Source organism: Suricata suricatta, chromosome 4, assembly GCF_006229205.1.
Source record: "Suricata suricatta isolate VVHF042 chromosome 4, meerkat_22Aug2017_6uvM2_HiC, whole genome shotgun sequence".
Classification (NCBI taxonomy): Eukaryota; Metazoa; Chordata; class Mammalia; order Carnivora; family Herpestidae; genus Suricata; species Suricata suricatta.
In genome coordinates, this window is record NC_043703.1 from 146,879,647 (window position 1) to 146,905,899 (window position 26,253).

A 26,253-nucleotide genomic window follows, 5' to 3' on the forward strand; every position below is an offset into this window, starting at 1 on the left:
CTTGGGTAGAAGCAGTCTATGCTTCAGCTTCCCATTACCATCAGCCTTTCTTAGCCTCTAACGATCTTTTCCTGCTTCATGAGCAGCCAGTAATTACTGTGCTCACCTCAACCTTCTCATTTATTCCCCACGTATTTACACAGCATCCAGATTAGAAGAAACTTAGAAACCAGTTTAAACTGTTTATGAAACTCTGTTAGGTGATTTTTTCAAAAAGGCACCTGATGCCATGAGAGATATATGAATCAAGATCTCTTTCACTGTTTTTAGAGCAAGGATCCAGATCTCAGTGTGAAATTTGGTACTACATAAAACTATCTCTTCGTAGTTACTGGCCTGCCTTATATTTGACGATAAACATGCATTAGTAATAAAGAATAAACAGCACTTGGAAGTACTTTGCCAGTATAAAATGTCACTTTGTCCCACCCTTTTGATGCTTTTTTTACAAGACACATCATGATTTGTATTTTTATCATTCTTGTGAGATTATCTAAAATAGTTAGCCTTTCATTTTATTTTGGTTTCTGAGAACATATAAATGGTAACTCAGTCAAAGCTGAGATTCACTTGTAATTCAGTGCAAGTATTAAGAATTTATACCATATCCATAATTTTGAAATATTAGTGCACTATTTTCACTGTAGGGCTAAAGATAGTTTGGATCCTGGGAGAAGATTTTCATTTAGATAAAGCAACTAAATTTCCCAATTTGGATATGGGAACAGCTGAGTTTTTTATGATTTGAACATTCCCCAAAAAGTCGGGCTGCCTAAATGAATGACCGGTGTAAGCTCTGCTGATGGTCTTCCGCTGCCCTAGCCAGTTCGTCTCATCAGCTAGACATGGCTGAGGGCCTTCCCTGGCCCCGAGAGCGGAAGCCACTTTTCATTCGTGCCAGGCCCGGAGGCTCTGGCTAGTGCATGCTGTAGGCACCCAGTTCTCCTGGACGCCTGGCTTTCTTAGCGCCTTGGATGCAAAGTGGTGGTTCTCCAGCTGCATCGTTGTTGTTTATCTGGTTTTCCAGTGGTGGAATACGTTTTCCAGTTCAGTCTTAGATAGGAATGTGAAGAACAGATAAAAGCTCTTCTAAAGGAAGAAGAGCCAGAAGTGTATGTGTCAGTGAAAATTGGTTAAATTTTAGATTACCATATGTGTTTCATGGGCCTTTATAATTATTATTTTCATTTTATGATGTAATTAGGATGTTTTTTAAAGTTTGAGAATTTTAATGGTTCAAATGGTTGATGTTGCATGTTACTAGTCAGATTTTTTTCTCACCCACTTAATTTGCTTTATGTTCATTTTATTCCTCATTTTTCTTTTTATAGGACCCAATGTTGTCTTCCAGTGTGAAAGCACCCCAGAGACCCACTATCCAAGTTTGACTCTAGCGTGGAGGCAGGGCACGCAGCCCTGATCAAATATCTCCTACACAATTCATTAACTTCGTTTGAATGTTAGAGCCACTTGTGATTATTTCTTTGTGTTTCTAATTTACAGTTAAAATTTATTTGTAACAAGTTAAAGGATAGTGGGTCTTTGTGTGGCTTTCCCTGCTGTTCACTCTGGCATCTTTTAGCATTTTTCTTCTTTTTTTAATTTGGTAATTGTAGGTCATTAGCATGCATATTGAGTTTGCCCGTACATGGTGGGAGTTCAAACACACAAAGACCCACTATTTGCACAGACTATTCTCACTGGTTTGGAATGGGCCGCCATGCTCTTCTAATGTTACCGCAACATGTATATTCATTACGATTCAGATAAAACTTGCTTATGTTTTGCTCTTATGTTTGATCTAATCCTAATCACAGTGAGCTCTTAACTGGTTCAATATGTGATTTGCTCCCAAATATGCACTGTTTACTCTTTTCCTTTCTAGTATGCCATTATGAGTACCAATATTTAAATTTGTTAAAAGGCCAAGAACTGGAAATAACTTCTTCTCTATTTTCTGTGTATTTCGGGGTGGGAGCAGTAACACGCTGGGGACGCTCTTCTCAGGAGAGAGGAAGCGACCTGCCCCAGCAGCACGTGCGAAGCGGGCTGGTGCCCTCTGTCTCGGCTGCCCGCGGACACGCTGCCCTGTGGGGGTTCCCTTAGGGTCTGCGCGCTCTGGGCCGTGAGGAGAGTGTGTCATGCGCTGTAGCAGTCAGTTGTCACTTCTTTATTGGTGACCTAAAAATGGGTTCTTTTTGAGGAATGAAAAGCTCTACTCACTGACAGTTGAGACAGGAAAACCTTCCCTCGCTTAACGTTTGTAATACACTCTAAAGTCAGAGTTCATGTTACCTATTTTAATTAGGTGACCGCCTGTTTCAGGTCACAAAAGGACACTGGTTGACATTCTTCTTAATGTACTTAGTAAAAATCATAAGGAATCCTTGAAGCATTTAAATGCCCCTGAATCAGGCATATGGGCTTGCTCTGGTCAGGAAAGAGTTCCAGCAAAGGAGAGGTGCGTGAGACCTGGCGTTCTTCCGTGTCCTGGAAGATGCTTTGAGGCTGGAAGATTGCTTTTTACCATCCAGAATGCTCTGGCTAATATCTTGTCTTCAGACACATCGGCTACTTCAGCATAAGGTTTTACTTGTTTTCCTTGAATGGAAAACACTTTAAAGATAATAAACATTATCATAAACAAGTAAATTTGAAAGTACTTAGCTGAAACAAAAAGGAGTGTTAGTAGGCAGTATTAAACTATATTTGAAAATCAATGAGAAGTTTATGCAATTTAAAATGTTTACAAACTGCAGTGCAATCTACTGTTTATGAATGTCAAAGTATTTTCAGGAAAAGTGTACATGCAATCATAGTCTTAGTTCCTCACAGAGTTCTTTAAGAAGAGTGTTTTTATATCTCCGAGTTTCAGTTAGAGGCATATTTTGTGCAATATTTATGTTAATGTGCCTCCATATTGTGAATGAATAATGTCAGTCATTGCCTAACTCATAACTTTTTTCTTGAGAAAGAATCAACACTTTAGTTAGAACTTTACAAAGTTCAAATGTCTGTGTTTCAAAATGCTTAACATTACAGGGATGTATGATGATGTGGATGTGTGCTCCCTGGGGCAGGGATTTTAGTTAAGAGACCACCTCAATTTTTAGCATTTGGCATCATCATGACACTTTTATAAAATACGACATTAATAGGAAAGCAATAATACTTTACCAAGTGGAATAACGGATTTGCCCGCAGTCACTGAAGGAGACAGTGCAAAGACTGAGTCCTTGTGAACTCATCTAATCTTCCAAATTGTACGGATTACTTGCTTTTGCCTTGTATTTTCTGAACTCTCCGCGTTTGCACTGTTTGGGTGGGTTCGGGTTAAGAACAGTTATTTTAAATCCATTTGAAACCTGAGGTTGGAAATCAGACCTGTTAATTAGCTGCACAGTTTGGTATAACATTTTCTCTTTATATTTTTGAATTTGGGCTTATCTAATACACTGGTAAATTATTTCAAAGGTATTTTTACCGCTCAAATTATTTCACTGTAACACTGATAAATATAAGTGAGTAAGAATGACTTTCAGGTGGAGTTTAGCATCTGAAATCAATCCGAAAATAATGTATTCATCAGGTACCCAGGAGCTAAATCAAATCACATAGTGGCGTATTTAAGCTGAATGCTGGGCTGGAAAATAACATTACCGTATTTACTGAAATACCACTCTTTGTGTAGGTATTTTGCCATATATTTTAGAGAAAGCTAAAAGTAAAGGAAGCTGTACGACATGTAATAGTCCTTCGTAAAAATGCATGCAGCCGTTCCTTTGCAGCACCTCACATTCAGCCACGTATTTGCTCTCTTCCTCGTTCAGTATGAGAGGCAGCTTTCAGTTTGCTTGGAAGCAACAGTAGAAGGAAGGAGTTTATCAGGAACACAGAATCTTAAAATGGGAATAAATCTGAACCCCACAGAAAGTAAAGAATCAAAATACCTATTTATTTTTTTAAATACCAGTTTATTTAAAGATTACAGTATGTGATAATCATTTTTAAAGTATGTGATTAAACCTGATAGGTTTTCCAGCAATGAAAAACATCAGTTGTAAAACCAAAGCTGATTTTTTAGAAAATTTGGAAATTTAAATCAGTCCTACCCATTGCGTAGTTTCCTTTAAAACTTTATCTTAAAGAGTCATTTTACAATAATGCAACTATCAAAAAATGTAACTGCTATTTTGTTATTTTAAAATACAATAATCCTAATAGTTTAAAAGAAAGTGGGGGAAGGAAAAGTAGAGAAAGAAACGCCAATTCCAGTCCAAAGCTTTATTTGCCAAGTTTTCTTAGAATAAATTTTACCAAGTTATAAACAATTGTAAATAGAATCTATAATGGAAATACTGAGAGACTTTGCCTAAAGTGGCATTATTGGATGCTGCTGTGATGCTACTGTAATAAGTTATTAAATTGTTGCAAAGTGCTGTTTTTGCCTTAAATTTTTATTTTGTGTGTCTTGAAACTATAGTATTAAAGGTCTTGAGATTGTGCAGATGCTGGGCACGCTTGGCATGAGGTGATCTGTTTCTATTTTTACAAGATTGTAACATAACCGCACAAGTGTGTTTATTAAAATGACACAAACTACATGGCTTGTACTGTGTATTTCTTTTGAAGCACTTTTAAACTTACTTTCAATTGTCTGTAGTCGTGACTGAATTTCTTTGGAATTTCTCTTTTTTCTTAACTGGGTCTCTGGGTACAGGCCAGCGAATTGTTTTATATCACAAGGGGCAAAAGAAAGTTTCAGTGGTCAAGACGGAGATAGTTTGATCCAAGATCATCATATGTATCTCAGAAGCAAAAGAAATTTTGATTTGAAAGTAAAAGACAATATCTAGGATAAATAGGATAATGGCCAATTTTATTATTTACAGTTTTTACTCCAACGTTTTTCTGAGAAGATTGGAGGGAACTTAAAAGTTGATACTCATTGCAAATGTAGACTAAAAAATTCTTAGTACCAAGTAAGAGTCTATATAAAAGAAAATGCAATGAATGCTTGGAGGCACCAGAGTTAAGTAGAAGTTTACACTTAGGTAATCAAATTAGTGCTTTCACCTTGAGCGAAAAGTATGGATCAAAAGCCAACCCATCCATGAATGTCTAGCATAAACAACCTCTTTCCAGAAAACATTTCCTCGTCTCTGGAAAATCATTCAACTAACTTATTGAGCATTTACATCAGGCCAAGCAAAGGACTAACTGCTGAGGATATGAAAGAATGTCATTCAAGTCAGGGAGTGTGTAGCTCTGTGAGGGGATCAGGCACATAAGCAGATCATTCTAGAATAGCATGCTAAGCACAGTGATCAGTATTTACTGGACCCCAGGAGGGTACAGAGGAGGAAGACCTAATTCAACCATAGACTGGTGAATTAGAGGAGACCTCCTGAAGGTGGCAACTCTGAGACCCGCAGGGATAAATAGGAGTGAGGCGGATGCAGGGCGGGATGGTGGAGACTATGATAAAGACAAGAAACAGCGGAGGGAGGAGGGGATTTTATAAACAGTTCATTATTGCTGGAATGGAAACGCAAAGCCAGGAAAAGTGGAAGTCGGGAATTGAGAGGCAGACCAAAGACTAAATCAGAGAGTCTCTACCTTGAATCATTCATTGGGATCACCTGGGAAGCTGTAACAAACTCTTGATGCCTGAGTCCGGATTTAAATGATCTAAAGCATGGCCCGCATGTGGGGATTTTCCAGAGCTTCCCAGATGATTCTGATAATGATGCCAAGGTGGGGAACAGGTGACAAAACAGCTCAGAACTGTTTCTGAAGGAACATTGGCAGGAGTTAGGGATTGATGGGATGAGTAGGCAGGTGGAAGTGTCCATTTGATTCCCAGGTTTAATCCTGGTGACAGGCAGAGCAATGGAGCCACCAGCTACATTAAGGAGTCAGAGCTGGGGAAAAAGATGTTTGGTTTTGACTACAAAGCACCAGTGGGGCACCTGGGTGGTCAGACAGGACTGAGCCCCGCAGCAGCAGGACGTCAGCCGGTGGGGTGAACGCAGACGGCTGGTGCTGAGCCTGGGAACGTAAAGGGGATGACGCGGGGAGAGGGAGTTTGTGCTGGCCTTTTGAGGGTGTCAGCAGTTAAGGGGGGCATAGCGAAGGGACCATTTTAATTCTTGAGTGGGGATTATGTAAGAGTCAAAATTTAGGAGACAGGAAACAGGTTCTAGGAGAATAATGAACGAAGCTCTGTCCGCAAAATCATTGCTCACACCAGTAAAAGGAAAAGTGCCCTTCATTGAGTACTTACTAATCTGGGTACTTTTCTGAGGTTCCCAAATGTTCTACCTCATTATTATTTTCTTTTCGCAGATATGGCAATTAAAGTACAGGCTAAATAACTTGTCCAGGGTCACACGGCCAGTAAATGGGAGAGCTGGGTTCAGACCCACATGGTTTGGCTCCAGAGCCCAGGCTCTTAAACCTCCACCCGAGGGTGCGGTCACGGCCACCTGTTAGTAGCAGTGAAGTTCCTGCACCACGGGCTGCCACTGGGACCAGCGAAAAGAGGAAAAGTCAGAGGCTGTGCGGTGTTTTGTCTTTGTAGGAGGTCCACACAGAGACAAGGCCCCGAGGCAAGACAGTATGATAAACCAGGACAGGTGTCTTTAAGAATAGTGTCTGGAAAGATACAGCTGGACATAATCACTTCTTTTGGTAACAGCTTTATTGAGATACAAATCACATACCATACAATTTACCCGTTTAAAGTGTCCAGATGGTTAATTCCAGAACATTCCATCACTCCCAAAAGAAGCCCTGTGTCCTTCAGCTGCTATCCTCCTATCTCCCTATACATTGCCGCCCAGAGCCGTCAGCAACTACTAATAACCTACTTGCTGTCTCCATGTGTATGTTTGCCTGTTCTGGACATAACCGTATAAATGGAGTCATAAAATGTGTGGTTTTTGTGATTGGCTTGTTACGCTTAGCATGATGTTTTCGAGGTACATCCATGCTGTCTATGTGTCAGTACCTCATTCCTTTCTACGACAAAGGAGTATTCTGTCGTATGGGGAGCCGCACTTTATCCGTTCTTTAGTTGGTGGACATTTGGGTTGTTTCTACTTTTTGGCTATTAAGAACAAGGCTGCTGCGAACGTCTGTGTACAAGTTTTTGGGTGGACATATGTCTTCGTTTCTCTTGAGTAGACACCTCGGAGTGGAATTGCTGTGTCCGATGGTCATTCAGTGTTTAACTTTTTGAGGAACTGCCAGACCGTTTTCCAAAGTAGCTTTACCATTTTATATTCCCACCAGCAGTGCACAAAGTTTCTCTTTCTCCATTTTTTTATCAACACTGATTGTTATCTGGCTTTTTATTATAGCCATTCCTCTGGGTGTGGAGCGACAGACATCTGTCTATGGTTCTGATTTACATCTCAGTGACTAATGATGTTGAGCATCTTGTCATGTGCTTCTTGGTCATTTGCAGATCTTTTTTAGAGAAATGTGTATTTAGATCCTTTGCCTTTGTTTGAATAATTTGTCTTCATGCTTTAAACTTTGCTTTAAACAAGAACAACAAATTATAAAGTATGCCCTTGAAAGAGATGTCTTAATGCTGTTGTCAGAAGGCAAAATCACTTAGTCAAAGAAAAAACTCAGAGTGATGGAGTGAATGGGGGCTGGGGGAGTGCAGTGGGAGGGCTGTTTTGAATCTTTGGCCTCCTCGCTTCCTCCCTGAACCTTAGCCTCGCTGCGATGATGATGACAATACCTACATTGCAGATGAGACTTAGGGACTTTGGATGCACTAGGTCAGTTTCTACCACATGCTAAGCGCTTGCTCTGTGCTGAGCGATGGACTGCGTACCGTGGGGACGTGTCTGGGTTAGTCAGTGATGAAGTTAGAACTCGAGTCCCAGTCTGACTCCAAAGCTCGTGTTCCTAGCCTCTCCCCCACGCACCTTTCCATTAACTGGGAGCTGTTGTTACTCCAGACCACGAAGCAGAATAACCATCACTTAATCCCAAGATTCAGGTGAGATGCATATAAGGAAAATTAGCTGCTTTCAGTACTTCCAGGCCAGTCAAGTTCCATTTAAAGTATTGGAAGGACCAGCTACTGGGATCCCTGTGTCCCCAGTGGTCATGTGTTAACCTCCATGAAGTCAGGCAGTGCTACAGAGTAAGTGTGTCCTACAGGAGCACTGCGGGGCAGCATGACCAGTTACGGAGTCACAAACAGTTTGAAAGTATGAGCTGTGTGGTCATACCGGTGGGGAAAGTTAGCAGTACAGAAGGCTGTTGAGTAACCGTGAGAAAAAAATACATATGCGAAAAATACATATGCGCATGAAAGCCCCATTGTCCCAGGACAGTAGTGGTGTAGTAGCAGGTGTCCGACATGAAGTGCTCAAGTATATGAACAGTCAACATGAAAGTGGCTCTTGGACACAGCTACTCATTGCATACGTGACAGAGGAGAAGGTATGTAGGGACCGGTTGTCACTTAGACACAAAAATGAGTCAAAGGAGAGAGAGCTCTGTTGGCATTTCCAGGGAAGTCATTCGCACCATTTAGCATTCAGAATATTTATATATATGTATATATACCCCTGTTTTCCTCTAGAATTCAGTCCAGCAAGCATGAGTCCAGGTCAAGTTTATATACCCTGTCATCTTGGTTTTGCCTCAAGGGGGATTGCAATGTAAGCACCGTATGAAACGGCCTGGCATTTCAAAGTGTGAGACTTGGACCAAGAGATAGAGGTTTAGTAGCTCTAAATTCTGCACTGTCTCTTAAACACCAACCTTCAGATTCTCTATAGACAGTACGGTTCAAAGTTGTATTGTTGTTCAAAGGATTGATCAGAGGTTGTAAATCATCATCACAAGCATGTTGGTAACCGTTACTTTGATAGGATTATATGCTGTGCGCTGGGCGAACGTGAAAAAACTGTTTCATGCCATCTCTTCGTAACCTTCTGTATCTGGATAGCACACTAATTCTCTCAGTTGCGCCAGTGATAGAACTCTGGCAGTCTAGAAGGTGTGGCAAGTATCAGCCGGAATTAACCACTTTCTGAGGCCAAGTCTTGGAAACACCTCTGTCTACCATTAGGAGGTCTTTGCGCTCTTCTTTTTTCTTTTGAATGTATATTTATTTTTTGAGAGAGATGGAGAGACAGAACTCAAGCTGGGGAGAGACAGAGAGAAGGAGACACAGAATCTGAAGCAGGCTCTAGGTTCTGAGCTGTCAGCCCAGAGCCCAACTAGGAGCTTAAACTCAGGAGCCCTAGGATTATGACCTGAACCAAAGTTGGATGCTTAACTGACTGAGCCACCCAGGCGCCTGAGGAGGTCTTTGCTTTCTTTTAGGCTTGTGACCTGTTACTGTAGATTCAAAAATAAAAATAAAACCAATAACATTTTTCTTCATTTGCATTTATCAACAGACTTGCTCCGGGAGGTTCTGGAATACTTCCATTTTCTAGTAATCAAATCTTTTGCTTTCTGACAGTCTGCAGCATCAGAATACAGTATTAACTTCTTCCCTTTTCGTGCTTCAACAGGCAGCCTAACTCCTGGTGACAAAGAATTGACAGGCATCAAAAAGACATAGAGTGTTAAAAGTTGTTCAGTAGTTCTTTGAATTTCCAGAAACAAAATCCCAAATATCTGTAGCTTCCAAGTGGGACCATACTACCTGTTACATAGTTTATATTCAATAAATAGACGCCCGAGTGCATAAATACTATTCTTTTCCAAAATAAAGCATCCAGCGATTTTCTAGTGCTCTGAGAAAACTTCTGCATTAAAGGCAGCCTTCAGAAAAGGCACACAGCTTAGTCATCTGGATTTACTGCTAAAGATTGTCTTTTCACTGAGCTTCAACACAGTGAGACTGAAAACCATTATGTCAACCTTGGCTGCTGCTTGGGGCACAGAGAATAGCGTTGTTCAGTGGCACGGCTCTTCTCACAATGGGCAAGGACTTTGCTGGGACTTTATGACATAATCCGAACAAGCTCTCTTTGTATCAGTCGTCACAGACCGTCTTTTGTCCTTCACCTTTCAGAATCTTTGCAGAGCTCCCTCCTCTCCTCTCTCAGACGTCTCTCCTTTGCTTCTTGCTCTTGCCTGCACTGTAATCTGCAACGGCTTCCCAACTCTGTGGGACCCAGTTTATATGGCTGTTATTCGTTATGCGTGATCTGGCTGTCAGTCTCTGTGTCCTCACATAAGTGGAGGCGGAGGAAGGGGGAGGGTCTTGTGGCCCAGAGGACTTTGACCTGATAGTAGCATGGTCTCTCAGTTTTCTCACTTTCCCACCCTTCCTGTCTGCCAGGAAGCACTTCCCAGTAAATTTTCATCATTTTCTCTGACCACCTGTAGTTAATAGGATGTGCTATCTCCAGCAGCTCACAGTTTATCTTTGTGTCACATTCTATAATACTTGCTGAAGACCTACTATGTGTCATCCACTGGGATTATAGCAGATTATAAAATAGCCAAAAGTTCCTCCCCTCTTGGAGCTGACATTTAAGTAGGACAGGACAGTAAACAAACAAAATGAATAAATATGTCAGACCTTAGAAAAGTAAAGCAAGGTAAGGAAGGGGGTGAGTGATGGGTTGTTGGAGGGAAGATGGATCCAACAGACTTCTCAGAGAAAGACTCGCTGACATGGTGTCATGTGCACAAAGACTTTAAGGACATGAGGGATGCCTGGAAAGAGCCATGTAAATAGCTGGAAGACCTAGGCAGAGGGAACAGCACATGCCAGGGGCCCAATCAGGACCATAACTGTCATGCTCGAGGGACAGTGTGGAGGCCGGTGTGGCTGGAACAGAGGGAGAAGCAAGAGAGGCAGTGAGGACAGAAGGGACTGGGGAAACGGGGGAGACTACTTAGCTTCTTGGAGGCTGTTTGTAAGAACTTTGGCTTTTTCTGGGTGTGACAAGAACCCATCGAGGGGTTCTAATCAAAGGAAAGACATGATCCCATGTGCTTGAGCAGAATAGCTCTAGCTTGCTAGATTAAAGCAGGGGTTAGGGCCAGGAAGGGCTCAGAAACAAGGAGGCACATTAGGAAGCTATATATAATTAACACAGTTCAGTAATCTAGGTCAATGATGCTGGTGGCGCAACCAAAATGATCATAGTGAACATAGTGAGAAGTGGATAGACTGTTGGTATATTCTCAAGGTAGCGTCAACAGGTAGAATTGAATGTAGGGGTGTGAAAAGAAGAAAAATATCAAGGATATCCCCAAAAACGTTGACCCAAGCAAGCAGAGATGGAATCGCCATTAAATGAAGGCACACCATGAGGGAAGAAGGGCAGGAGAGATGATTAGGAGTTTGGCTTTGGATATGTTACTTTCACTCACTCTTAAGATAGATAAGTGAAGATCGTGGGTCGACACAACATGGTGAGATCCAGAGGATATGTTCAGTCTGGAGTGTACATTTGGGAGTGTATCAGTGATAGATGAAGCCCCAAGACTTAATGGCACCGCCAGGACTGTGAGTATGTGGAGAAGAGTTCCAAGGCTGAGCCTTCAGGTTTCAACATTAATGAAGTCTGTGGGTTGAGGAGGAGTGAGGAAAGGAGAGGGAGCAACTGCCAGTGAGGTAAGAGGACACGAGGTGAGGTGGTGACCTAGAAGCCAAGTAAAGGAGGATCCTAAAGAAGAGGGAGTGACCGGACACAAATGCTTGTGAAAGGTCAAGCAAATTGAGTTACCTTTTGCTGAAGGAGGAAGCTACTTAGAGCTTTTAGGAACCTCTTCTTTAAACTACAACATTTGAAAATATTTAAAAAAATTTTTTATTATTTATTTTGGGAGGGAGAGAATCAGAGTGTGAGTGGGGGAGGAGCAGAGAGAGAGAGACAGAATCAGAAACAGGCTCCAGGTTCTGAGCTGTCAGCACAGAGCCGGCCACAGGGCTCACACCCACGAACCGTGAGATCATGACCTGAGCTGAAGTTGGTTGCTTAACTGACCGAGCCACCCAAGCACCCCTTGAAAATAATTTTAATGTTTAATTTCCAGCTATATTCAGGAAGATTTTTTATACAGTAATTTTTGTTGAAAAGAGTGTTGTTCCCTTATAGATGTGTTAATTATATTAAGCCTGTTAATAGTGTTCAAATCTTTCATATTTGCTAATTTTCCTTGAGAGAGATATTACAATTCACTACTTTGATTATGGATCTTCCAGATTTTATTTTTCCTTCCTTCCTTCCCTCCTTCCTTCCTTCCAGAGGCAGCTTTGTCAGTTTTTAATTTTACATTTTGAGGCTCTCCTGTTAGTTGCAAATAAGATCAAAGTTATTATATCATTCTAAATGTTTATAATGTTTACACAGGTCATTGAAAGCGTATCTTGTCTGTTGCTAATAAAACCTCCTCGGCTGCTTTTTAATATTTCGTAAACGTGTAGCTTTTTCCAACCTTTACTTCTAATATTTCTGTGATGTTACATGTTAGGTGTGGTTGTAAACAGCACCTAGCTGAATGTTGTTAAATTTTAATTCCGGTGTAATTAACATGCAGTGTTCTGTCCGTTCACGTACCATCCAGTGATTTAACAATTCTGCACGTTACTCTTAATCCCCCGTCACCTATTTCTCCCACTCCCACCTACCTTCTCTCTGGTAACTACCAGTAGTCTATATTTAAGAAAGCCTGTTTTTTGGTTTGCCTCTTTTCTTTATTTCTTCAATTCAACGTATGAGTGAAATCACATGGTATTTGTCTTTCTCTGACTTATTGTACTTAGCACTATACCCTCTCGAGCCATCCATGTTGTTGCAGATGGCAAGATTTCATTCTTTTTTATGGCTAATATTTCATTGTACATATATACCACATCTTCTGTATCCATTCATCAGTCAGTTGACACTTGGGTTGCTTCCATAATATGGCTATTGTAAATAATGCTGCAGTAAACCATTGGGGTGCATTTACCTTTTTTAATTGATGTTTTCATATTTTTGGGTGAATGCTCAGTATTGGAATCCCTGGACCATATGGTAATTCTGTCTTTAATGTTTTGAGGAACCCCGTCCTGTTTCCCACAGTAGCTACACCTGATGTTTCTTGCATTTGCTTTCAACCATTTTGACAGGTGTGAGGTGATACGTCCTTGTGGTTTTGATTTGCATTTCCCTGATGATGAATGATGTTGAGCATCTTTTCATGTGTCTCTTTGCCATCTGGATATCTTCTCTGGAAAAATGCCTTTTCAGGTCCTCTGCCCATTTTTAATTGGATTATTTGTGGGGTTTTTGTGTTGAGTATATAAATTCTTTATAAATTTTGGATACTAACCCTTTATCAGATAGGTCATTTGGAAGTATCTTCTCCCATTCATTAAGTTGTCTTGTTATTTTGTTGATTGTTTCTATTTCTTTGCAGAATGTTTTTTATTTTTATGTGGTTCCAATAGTTTATTTTTGCTTTTCTTTCCCTTGCCCCAGGAGACATATCTAGAAAAAAAGTTGCTGTGGCCAATGTCAGACAAATTATTGCCTGTACTCTCCTCTAGGATTTTTATGGATTTAGGCCTTCAGTCCATTTTGAGTTTATTTTTGTGTATGGCATAAGAAAATGGTCCCTTTTTATTCTTTTGCATGTAGCTACCCAGTTTTTCCAACACCATTTGTTAAAGAAACTTTTTTCCCATTGAATACTCTTGCCTTCTTTGTCAAAGATTAATTGACCCTTTAATCATGGGTTTACTCCTGGGCTGTCTATTCTGTTCCATTGATCAATGTGTCTGTTTTTGTGCCACTTCCATACTGTGTTGATTACCACAGATTTGTAGTTTATCATAGGATTATGATACCTCTGGTTTTGTTCTTCTTTTTCAAGATGGCTTTGGCTATGAAGAGTCTTTTGTGGTTCCATACAAATTTTAGGATATTCTAGTTCTGTGAAAAATGCTGTTGGTATTTTGTTAGAAATTGTATAAGATCTGTGGATTTAACAGTATTTGTCCTCCCAATCCATGAGCATAGAATATATTTCCATTTATTTATGTCATCTTCTATTTCTTTCATCAGTGTTTTTTAAAATTTTTTCATGTTTGTTTATTTTTGAGAGACAGAGACAAGTGTGAGTGGGGGAGGGACAGGGAGAGGGAGACACAGAATCCGAAGCAGCTCCAAGCTCTGAGCTGTCAGCACAGAGCCCAGTGCAGAGCTCGAACCTACAGACTGCGAGATCATGACCTCAGCCAAAGTTGGATGTTTAACCGACTCAGCCACCCAGGTGCTCCTTTCATCAGTGTTTTATAGTTTTGAGAGTAAAGATCTTTCACCTCTTTGGTTAACTATTCAAAGAGTTGTGGGGTTGTTTTTTTTTTTCTTTTTGGTACAATTGTAAATGGATTATTAATTTCTCTTTCTGCTACTTTATTAATGAATAGAAATGTAACAGATTTCTGTGTATTAATTTTGTATGCTGAGAATTCATTTACCAGCTCTAGTAGTTTTGTACTAGAGTCTTTAGGGTATCTTATAAGAATATCATATCATCTGTAAATAGTGTAAGTTTTACTTCTTCCTTATCAGTTTGGATCCCTTTTATATCTTTTCCTGGTCTGATTGCTGTGGCTAGGACTTCCAGTACTATACTGAATAGAAGTGGTAAGAGTGGACATCTTTGTGTTGTTCCTGATCTTTGGAGAAAAGTTCTCAGGTTTTCACCATTGAGTATGTTAGCTATGGGTTGATGTGATCTATCACATTGATTTGCAAATATTGGACCACCCTTACATCTCAGGAATAAATCCCACTCAATTTTGGTGAATGATTTTATTAATGAATTGTTGGATTTTGTTTGCTAATGTCTTGTTGAGGATTTTTGTGTTTATGTTTATCAGTGACATTGGCCTGTACTTCTTTTTGTGGTAGTGTCTGTCTGGTTTTGGTATCAGGGTATTGCTGGCCTCAGAAATGAGTTTGGATGTTTTTTGTCTCTTCTATTTTTTTTTTAAGTTTATTTACTTATTTTGAGAGAGACAGTGCAGGTGGGGAGGGGCAGAGAGAGGGAGAGAGAAAATGCCAAGCAGGCTCTGCGCTGTCAGTACAGAACCCAGCATGGGGCTCAAACCCAAGAACCATATGATCAAAACCTGAACCAAAATCAGGAGTCAGATGCTTAACTGACTGAGCCACCAGGCTCCCTCCCCCTTCTATTTTTTTTAATAGTTTGAGAAGAATAGGTATACATCTTCTTTAAATGTTTGGTAGAATTTCCCTGTGATGCTATTCTGGTCCCGGACTTTCATTTGTTAGAAGTGTTTTTGAATACCAGTTCAATTTCATTGCTGGTATTTGGTCTGTTCAAATGTTCTATTTCTTCCTGATTCATATTTGGTAGGTTATATGTTTCTGGGAATTTATCCATGTCTTGTAGGTTGTCCAATTTCCTGGCACATAATTTTTCATAACACTATCTTATAATCTTTTGTATTTCTGTGGTGTCAGTTATTTCTCCTCTTTCATTTGTGATTTTGAGTTCTCTCTTTTGATCAGTCTGGCTAAAGGCTTATCAATTTTGTTGATCTTTTCAAAGAACTAGCTCCTGGTTTTATTGATCTGTTCTCTTATTTTTTTTTTTTTAGATTTTATTTCACTTACTTCTGCTCTAATCTTTATTATTTCTTGGGGTTTTGTTTGCTCTTTTCTTAGTGTCTGTGTGTGTAAGGTTATGTTGTTTGAGATTTTTCTTGCTTTTTGAGGTAGGCCTGTATTGCTGTGAACTTTGAACTTCCCTCTTAGAACAGCTTTTTGCTGTTTCCCAAAGATTTTGGACGACTGTGTTTTTACTTTCATTGGTCTCCATGTTCTTATTTCCTTTTTGATTTCTTGGTTGACCCACTCATTGTTTAATAGCATGTTGTTGGACTTCCATATATTTGTGTTCTTTCTGGATTTTTTTCTTGTGCGTGATTTCTTTTTTTTAACAGCTTTTTAAAAATCAAATTTACTTGTTTATTTATTTTAAGAGAGGAAAGAGAGCATTAGCAGGGAAGGGGCAGAGAGAGAAGATCCCAAGCAGACTCTGTGCTATCAGCATGGAGCCTGACACAGGGCTTGAACCCACAAACCAGGAGATCATGACCTGACCTGAAATCAAGAGTTGGACACTTAACTGACTGAGCCACCCAGGGACCCTCTCTTGTGGTTGATTTCAAGTTTCATAGTATTGCAGTCAGAAAAGATGGATGGTATGACTTCAGTCTTTTTTAATTTGTTCAGAGACTTGTTTTGTAGCCTAACATATAATCTGTTCTGGAGAATGTTCAATGTGCATTTGAAAAGAATGTGTAGTCTGCTATTTTAGGTTGGAATGTTCTGAATATATACGTAAGATCCATCTGGTCCAGTGTGTTATTCAAAGCCATTGTTTCCTTGTTGATTTGTGTTTGGCTGCTCTATCCATTGATGTAAGTGGAGTGTTAAAGTCCCCTACCATTATTGTATTACTATTGGTTACTTCCCTTGTGTCTGTTATTAGCTGATCCATGTATTTGAGTGCTCTCATTTTGGTACATAAATGTTTACATTTGTTGTATCTTCTTGTTGGACTGTGCCCTTTAAGACTATGTGGTGTCTTTCTTTGTCTCTTGTTACAGTCTGTGTTTCAAAGTCTATTTTGTCCAATATAAGTATTGCTCCCTGCCTTTCTTTTCACTTCATTTGCATGATAAATACTTTTCCATCCCTTCATTTTCAATAGGCATGGTCTCTAGGTCTAAAGTGAGTCTCCTATAGGCAACATATAGATGGGTCCTGACTTTTTTTATTTAGTTAACATACAGTGCTGTATTGGTTTCAGGAGGAAAATTCAGTGATTCATACCATACCATTGTGTAATCCTGTCTTTTATTGGAGTGTTTAGTCCATTTACATTCAAAGTAAAGCACAGAACCGTGAGCCGTAAGCACAGAACCCTATGCGGGGCTCGAACCCACGAACCGTGAGATCATGACCTGAGCCGAAGTTGGACGCTTAACTGACTGAGCCACCCAGGCGCCCCATCATGAGCCGTTAGATTATGACTAGCCAAAACCAAGAGTCAGATGCTTAACCAGCTGAATCACCCAGGCACCCCCCCTTTCTAGTATATTTTTAATTTCAGTTATTAAGTTCATCTCTCCTTGGTTTTTTGTGTTTTCTGTTTCTTTATTGAGGGTCTCATTGAGGTCCTTTTCTCAAGTCCATCAAGTCTCTTTATGACCTTTAAATTCTTCACCAGACATAATACTTATCCCTGTTTTGTTTAGCTCTCTTGCTGTGAGTTTGTCCTGTTCTTTCACTTGGTACGTAGTCTTCTGTCTCCTTATTTTGTTTGACTTGTTGTGTCTGTTTTTATGTGTAAAGAAGGTCAACTGCGTCTCCTGCTCTTGAAAATAGTGGCCTTATGAAGAGGAGGTCCTGTGGTGCTCTGCAGCGCAGTGTCCTCTGTTCACCAAAACCTGGCGCTTTGAGGGTGTCTCCTTGGTGTGCTGAGACCTCCTGTTGTGGCTGAGCTGTGTTTGCCTTCAGTCCAGTCATCTACAGTGGCTCTCTCTGCCTGCTGTGGGCAGGGGTTGGTCCCTGTGTTGTGAGCGGGCCAGTCTGAGGCCACCTTGGGCTTAAGTTGAGCCAGACCAGTCATTTGCCAGAGCTGCGGCAGCACTGAACCGTAGGGCTTTCTCCCGGGGTTGTCCCCTGAGAAGCTCTCGTTGGTGGGCGGGGCCTATAGTCAGGCCAGACGTCTGCCTGCAGCCCACTGCTGGGGCGGAAATAGAACTGGTAGGTGTGGTTTTCTTCCCCTCTCCCCGGGGCGGGAATCACTTTGGGGGTGGTGCTACCCTTCTCAGGGCTGCTTGCACACTACCGTTTGTGGCACTGCTTTGGATGGATTCCCCTTGAGGCCAGGTTGGTCCTGGCCCACCTGAGGGGTGAGTCCACAGGAGAACATGAGCGTGGGGGCCCCTGGTGTTAGTAAACTAGATGGAGACTATTTGCAATATGCTGATTCCCACAGGTGTTAACATATCCAGCCTTGGGGGGCAAGGGAGAGAAATGGTCCCACCGCCTCCTTTGCCCTTGGAGAAGTCTCCCAAAGATCCCTGTCCCTCCAACACACATTCTGAAATTAGTAAATAAATCTTCCTGTATATTCCAGGCACTTTTCAAACTGCTGTTTCTATGCTGTTTCTTAGCGGGGCTGTTTGCCATGCCGTCTCTATAAGCCTGGGGACTCAGTGTCCATGCCCACCGATGTTTAAAGCTCCAGGCGTTAAGCCCCGCTGATTGTAAGAACTCTCAGGCTTCATCCCTCTGGTTTTCCAAACCAGATTTTATGGAGGTTCATCCTCCTGAGTGAGGGTCCCTGTGCCTGGGGTGGAGTTTGCTCCTCTCCCGTTTCTGTGCCCACAGTGTCCTCCCAAGGGTCATCCTGTGGGTCAGTTTGGGCTCCCATCCAAGTACAAGTCTCTGCCCTTCCTGCTCTTTTCAGCGTGGCCTCTTCTCTACATTTTGCTGTGGAGAGTCTGTTCTGCCAGTTTTCCTGTCGTTTTTTGAGTTATTGACACTGATATGGGCGTTATCTAGTTATATTTGTGGGGTGAGGTGAGTAGAATCCTCCAGCTCTGCATCTTCCCCCAGCATCTAGCTGAATTTTAAAATCCACTCTAGAGTTTTCGTTCAACTGACAGATGTAAGCAATTTACTTTTATTGGAACAGTGGAATACTTCTATTTATAGCTATTTTATTATATTTTTTTAAATTTACCATGCATTGTTTTCTTATTGTTCTGCCTATACCTCTGTTGCTTCAGTGAAATTTACTTCCTTTATTTCCCTTTACTGGTTTGGAAGTTATGGTTCAATGTCTCTTCTTTGAGTGGTTATCTTTGCATTTCTAACATACGTGTTTGCCTCCACAAAGTCTAAATTTCTTATTTGTCTTCCTTCTGATCAATGCAAGTGGGATGCTTTATTCTCCCCCTGCTTCTCATACTTTTTTGTGTTTAAAAAAATTAGTTTTAGGTAAATTTAAAATCCACCTTGAATTTATACTCTTTTTTAAGTAGGCTCCATGCCCAGTGTGGAGCCCAAAGTGGGGCTTGAACTCACAATCTGGAGATCAAGAGCCAGATACTCAACCGACTGAGCCACCCAGGCACCCCCACTTTGAATATATACCCATAATTGGGTATATTGTTATTTTATATCATCAATGATTATTTTGAGTTTTTCCATATTTACTAGGATTTTTACTCACCCTCCCCTCCCTTCCCCTCTTCTTCCTTCTTGTCTTCTTTTCCTTCCTCTCTCTCTCCCCCTCATTCCTTCATTCCTTCCTTCCTTTCTTTCCACCACTCCTTACTCTCATTTTTCCTTCTTATTCAATTTCCTTCTTTCCCAAAACACACTTCTTCATAGTTCCTTTAGTCAACCTATTAGTGATAAATGCTTTCAAACTTTGCCTAAAAATGTCTTTATTTCTCCCTTATCCACAGCAGGTAGTAGAATTAGAATTCTGGTTTGAGAGTTCGTTTTGCACGATGCCCTACTGTGTGATGTGTGCAGCCAGTCTGATTGCTCCTCCTGTGAATTCTGCTTTTTCTTTCGCTTCTTTTTTTTTTTAATGTTTATTTATTTATTTTGAGAGAAAGAGAGAGTGCACACAAGCAAGTCAGAGAGAGGGAGAGAGAGAATCCTAAGCAGGCTCCACGCTGCCAGCACAGAACCTGACACAGGCTCGATCCCACAGAATGCTGAGATCATGACCTGAGCCCAAATCAGGAGTTGAACAGTTAACTGACTGAGCCACCCAGGCGTCCTCTTTCTGTCTGAATCTTTTTTTCCCCTCTCCTTGATGTTTTGCAGTTTAAGTATGGATTCATTTTTTTTCTCCCTAATCAGGAATCACTTTTCCTTCTGAATATATGGAGGCCTGTGTTTCCTCAGTTCTACAAAATCTCAACCATTATAATCTCTGTATTACTTCTTCCCATTTTTTCTGTTCTCCCCTCCTGGACTCCCATTAGATGTATGTTGGACCTTGTCACTTTCTCCTCTATTTCCCTTAACGTCCATTTTATGTTTTTCATCTTTTTGTCTTTCTAGGCTACATTTTAATTTTTTTAATGTTTGTTTTTGAGAGACAGAGTGTGAGTGAGGGCGGGGCAGAGAGAGAGGGAGACACAGAATCTGAAGCAGGCTCCAAGCTCTGAGCTAGTTGTCAGCACAGAGCCCGACGCAGGGCTCAAACCCACAAACTGCGAGATCATGACCTGAGCCGAAGCCGGACGCTTAACTGACTGAGCCACCCAGGTACCCCAAGGCTGCATTCTTAATTTCTTCATCTCTCTCTTCAGATTTACTAATCCTTTCCTCAGGTGTGTTTGAACTGCTATGTATTATTATTTCCATGATAGTATTTGCCATTTTTATTAGTTTCTTTTTCAGATCTGCCTATTTTTTTATAGACTCTGTAGTTTCAAACCCTTCATATATGTCTTATTTGTCTTATTTTAAATATACATATTTTTACATTTTTTAAAAGATTTTGTTCTATTACCTTATGTTCTTGGGTTTTGTTTTGTTTTGTTTTGTTTTTAAGATTTTAAGTCATCTCTACATCCAGTCAAACTCACAACCCTGAGATCAAAAGTCACATGCTCTACCAAGTGAGCCAATGAAGGGCCCCTCTTGGGGTCCTTTCTAGTCATCATTTTTTATTTATGGTGGATCATTCCTTATTTCTTATAATTTTTTATGTTGAGCTCATCTTTTTTGAGACTTGGTTTTTACATGGAAATCCCATGGAACCAAGGTCATGAGAGAGACCCTCTGGACAGTTGTGCATTTTCTTTGGCCAAGCACCCTAAGCGTATCACCAACCAGGGACCAACTTTTCTGTTAATCCATCAGTTGTAGAATTCTTGAACTCCAAATATGTGAGACGCAGCCTGATTCTAACATTCTCTGCCCAGCAGAGACTAAAAGGTCTCCTGTCCTCTCTGCCCCGTAGTCATCAGTCTCCTGCCAGAGCCTCCTCTCGTTGGCCAAACGTGGGCAGAGGCCAGCTGAAACAGGAGTTTCCATAAGCAGGCGGTGGGGTTGACCCCCTGCAGTACAGAGCAGAGGAAAGGTGAGAAACAGGTCTAGGGACCAGTCCAGTCTTCCACCATTTGACAAACTTCCTGACCTCTGAGGTCAAAACACTGTGCTAAGTTTGATCTCGCAGAACTGTGCAAGACACGGTTGCTGGCCTCCAGTGGGAGAGACAGACATACTAGCACTATAGAGATGAACTACAATGCAGGTTACATTATGCAAAGTGTTAAATACAGAGCAGACTACCCCGGAAGCACAGAAAAGAGGCAGTTTGGGGACAGGACATGAAAAGTTTCCCCAAAGTAGGATCCCACGAGCCACACCTTGAAGGTTAGTAAGATGGCTGTGTGAGGAGAAGCAGGCCGTGGACAGTGCGTATGGCGTGTGCACACCTCATGAGGGCGGAACCTGGGCCAGGGTGGCTAAAAGGTGGCCGCATGCTCAGAGGGGAGACTGCAAACGTAGGTTGTGCGTGGACTATGGCAACTCTGGAGCCCTGTGCTGCTGAGCGAGGACTTCGTTCTGCAGATGGCACTAGAGACCACTAAAACATTGTTCCTTGGCTGTTCGAGGGCTCAATAGCTACGTGTTGCTAATGGCTACCATGTTGGACAGTGTGGGGAGGATGGCAAGGGGCAAAGGGAGAGGGTTGGTTAAGGACGCCGGCTTCAGGGAGAAACAGGCTTCCCTCACCCCCTGCACAGGAAGGAGGTACAGGGAGGAGCGAGCAGGGAGCTGAAGGACAGGAAGTAAAAGGGCCACCGTGCCTTTCTTTCTTTTGCCTGACATTGGAGGTAAGAACATCTGAAAGTGAGGTCAGGGCCAAGTTGAAAACTTGAAGAGAACAATTGTAATGAAATGCAAAGGGGTCAGTTAGAGGTGGAGTATAGGGATTGTCCTGGCATCCTTCCTGGGGGAGCTGATGTCACGCATCGTCTCACTGTAGAAACAATAAAATACCTGGACTTTTCCTATTATTCCAAGGTCAGGATGGGCCAGGGCTTGTGGGTTTTAATGTCCATCAGTCCTTCCTGAAGCGCCACAGACCTATCCCTGTGACGCACTACGTGATGGCGCAGAGTAGGACCTCAGGAGACTTTCTTCTCCTAAAGGTTATATATTTATTTTAGTGAGTATTAGAAGAACATAACCAGCACATAAAACCCATGATTTCCCAAATATATAATTCAAACATGAGTAGATTTATAGAAAAGTAGAGACCGAATGTGAATGTTGCAGAATGTCCATGACTGGAATTTCTAGATCCCTAGTGTCTGGTGTGAGGGTGGGAGAACCTTAGAAACTGCTTTGATGGCTTCCATCAGCTCGTTCCTCTGACCGGTGACCGTGGCTTGCGTCACGAGAGCGACATTCCGCCAGGTGCCCAGCCATCACCTCCAGCCCCCGTGCTACACACAACCTAGTCAGACAGGCGTCTATACTAGCCTTCTGGGGTCAGAACACTGGGCCTCCCTGCAGTGCTCCCCGCAGAACAGAACAAAATACGGTCGCCAGAAGAGATAGTTTTGAACATGACAGTGGCACCACGATGTCTTCTTGCCTTATTCTATTTTTGTTTTACTGTGAGAATTTTTTTAAGCTGTTGGCAACAGGCACAGAAAATAGACCAGTTGTCTTCCTGAGAACTCTTAGTCCAAATCTATACAAGACACATGCAAACTCAAAGGTAAGCAGAGGAGCACCTGGGTGGCTCGGTTGGTTGAGCGCCCGACTTCGGCTCAGGTCATGATCTCAACAGCTCGTGGGTTCGAGCCCCAAGTCAGGCTCTGTGCAAACAGCTCAGAGCCTGGAGCCTGCTTCAGATCCTCTGTCTCCCTCTCTCTCTGCCCTTCCCTCACTTGCATTCTGTGTGTGTCTCTTTCAAAAGTAAACATTAAAAAAAATTTTTTGAACGAACTCAGAGGTAAGCAGAAAGAGAAGCCCCCTTGAAATGCGCCGTCTGCAACTCGCATTCTCTGCCTCCATGGCTTCGTGCGTTCCCAGCGCGTGCGGTGCCTCTGCGTCTGCGCCGGCTCCGCCCCACCTCCGAGGGCTGGGGCAAGGTCCCCTCGCACCTGCTGCCTCAGGGTCATGCGGCCTCGCAGGGCCTTCTGTCCCCTCGTGTGGTGGCTTGCTAGGTACCGACCTGCTCTCTCTTTCTGTCTGAGGGCCGCCCGAGGTACTTCCTCTCTCACTGTGCAAAACAGCAAGCCCTCAGCTTCTCACTAAACGATTCTGGAACTATGTTGCTTCACAGCTTGACATTCAGTTCAGCTCCCATGTGTCTGTAAATTGACCCAAAGTGAACACAGCGCGGCTCCCCCTGACGCGAGGCTGCCGGGGACTTCCCTCGCGGTCTTCGGGCTGTGGTGTTCCCCCCCCCCCCCACTTGTTTGTTCTGGTGCCTTAACCCAGTGGTCTCGTTGGGAACCACTGGCTCCTGGGACTTTCAGGCTTCCTAACCTTAACACTTGACTTTGAAAAATCTACAGAAATGTTTCTCAAACATTTTTTTAATAGTAGCTCACAGTAGGAAATATATTCTACATCCCCAAATACATACTTAACTAAAAGTGTTCACTTTCAGTACTTACAAGGGCTGTGCACAAGGTAGTTTATATTTATTTGTGAGCTTGTTTTAATATTAGGCCTGACCCACACTTTAAAAAAACTAAATCGATATAAGGACTCACTGATAGTTCATAGCCTGCAGTTTGGAGAACACTGGTCTTAAGCATTTGGTTCACTGGGTCTTTGAATATCTTTGAAAATGGCCTGAGATGATGAGAACCGCATAGATCTTCTCAAGTTCATGACAGCTCTCAACTCTCTGAGGCCATCTCTAAAGAGCCTTTAATCGGTCATTCCTTTGGGAGGGAAGCCGGGACCACGCTGAGACGTTGCGGGCGGCTGACTCGCTGCTGCGGCTGCGCAGATGGTGAGGCCGGCGCTGCGCAGGGTGGAAAAGCCGCGCGTGGCGTTTTCGAGGCGCCACGTGTAAACCCAGCGCATCTGCTAATAAATGTCTGTTTCCTACAAAGACGACTCAACTACTGTTTTGAAACTCTGCCCTGTCTTTCCGTAGGGTGTGCCGATCTCCAGAGCCTGGACACCATGCAGCCGATTGAGCGGAAGAGGCAGGGCTATATCCACGAGCTGATTCAGACCGAAGAGCGGTACGTGGACGACCTTCAGCTCGTCGTGGAGGTGAGGGCTGTGCCCGCGGGGGTGGCGGGCCTCGGCCTCAGAGGCCGCCATCCCCTTTGAGGTGCGAATTCACGAGTAGCGACAGGAGCTCCCACACCCTCAGAAGGCTTTGTGGCCATGGGGGGGGGGGGGGACAGAAGAGCCCCGGTTCACTCCTTGCCCCGGACCCGGCCATTCAGGGTGCAGAGGACAAGAGACGCCTCCGCCGCCTGTGCGACAGGCCCCGTCACGGAAGGGGAAGACCAGGGGAGAGCGGTGGGACGGCACTAAAGCAAACCTCATCCGCCTCACATTTTTGCCTGTGTGCTGGGCGCCTCTGACCCCTGACCTGTTCGTGGACTTTGATATTTACAAAGCGACCGTGAAACGGGAGGGGGGGGGAGTGTTCATCTAACGTTTGTATCAATAGGACCACGTGGTAAAGTATTTCCCAGGTGCGTGTCCTTCCCGTCCGTGCTGATACTGTTGCCGTAACCTGTAGGCCGCTGACAGCTGTGGGCGTAGCGCTCGGAAATGACTGGAGTGCACAAAGGAGGACTGTGTTCTTCCACTCTTGTTTCCGTGGCATTTAGTTCCCACCTGGTGTGGCAGGGCCCTCACACGAGAAGCCCAGTTAAATAAACCAAGCACCCAAGAGAGCACGTGCCCCCACACAGGCCGGGCAGGTGCGCCGCGTGCCTGGCCGTGACCTCCTAGCTGCATGGAGCAGAGGCTGCATCCTTCGGCATCCGCGCCCCAGCAAGGCCCGCCCCGATTCGTTCTCTGGGGACCCGATCCGGCACGTGGTCTGCTCACGTGGCCGCTGCGCACACATCTCTCAGTTGCTAACTCCCCGACGAGGCTCTGAGTTCCTGACGCGGGGGCGTGTGTCTCCCACACCGTGCAGCCGTCGGGTCTTCCCGCCAGCCCCATGCGTGTGCCCCCTGCCCGTCTCCGGGCAGGAACGACCGCCTAGAAGGAAAGCCCGCCTTTATTACTAACCCCTTCGAGCATCAGCCCTGCTGGGTCAGATCCCAGACCTGGGAGGCGGAATGGGTGTGGAAGCACCTGTCTGACCCCAGCACGGAGGGGCGGGCGCATGCTTGCCCCACTGAGACCAGTCCCCTAACCACTTGGGCCTTGCTCATTCCCACTCTGGCCCCCTTCCCTTGCCTGAGGGGCAGGTGGTGATGTCAGAGTCAGGGATTTAGGGTGAAAGCACGGTTCCCAGGCTGGGCGTTCTCGTTACGGTCTCGTGGAGGTTCCCAGAGGGCCCGACCCTGACCTCCTCCGCTTATCTCGCTTATCTTAGCCTCTCAGAGCAGATCCGCCACCTCTCCAGGGCTCGCTCCGCGGGAGGGTCCTGACATCTTCAGCCTGATTTTGGAACTGTAGCGGTTTAGAGATGTCCAGTTCATAGCACTGTTATCTGAATTCTTTGAATCCGTGTTCAACTCAGCAAATAAACATTAATTCAAAACCTGCTATGTGCAGGAGCACCTGGGTGGCTCAGTCAGTTAAATGTCTGACTCTTGGTTTCAGCTCAAATCATGATCTCATGGTTTCATGAGTTCAAGCCCCACGTCAGGCTCTGGACAAAGGGTGCAGAGCCTACTTACGATTCTCTCTCTGTCTCTACCTCTCCCCCACTCACAATGTCTCTCTCTCTTAAAATAAGTAAATAAACTTCTAAAAAATTAAAAAAAAAACCTACCAGGTGCAGAAGGCACTGTGCTGGAGAAGAGAGATAAAAGAGAGTTTCAGCCCTCAAGGAGTTCACAGTCATGTGGAGAGACAGAACACTGAGGTGGGGGCCAGGAGAGGGGTGACCACCCTACAGCAGAAAGGAGAGTGGGGACAGACCCTCCCAGGGAGGCTTTGGCCGAGGCCAGAAGGACAAGCATGAGTTTTCTGTGCCCAGAAGAGGCCACGGAAGGAGGGAGGCCTGTGCCGG

The 26,253-nt window shown here is 43.3% G+C and overlaps 1 protein-coding gene across 7 annotated transcripts in view; it reads left to right on the top strand.

Annotated features, from left to right (window-relative positions):
• The window catches only part of ITSN2 (intersectin 2), a 138,857-nt gene that overhangs the window by 97,066 nt on the left and 15,538 nt on the right, over positions 1-26,253 (top strand). For 6 of the 7 annotated variants that reach the window (XM_029938202.1, XM_029938203.1, XM_029938206.1 and 3 more), the window contains one exon: positions 24,199-24,320. In XM_029938202.1, the coding sequence (XP_029794062.1) occupies positions 24,199-24,320 (122 nt within the window). Of the gene's footprint in view, positions 1-1,331; positions 4,605-24,198; positions 24,321-26,253 lie in introns of those variants that run through there. The other variant, XM_029938209.1, reaches the window with a different exon arrangement.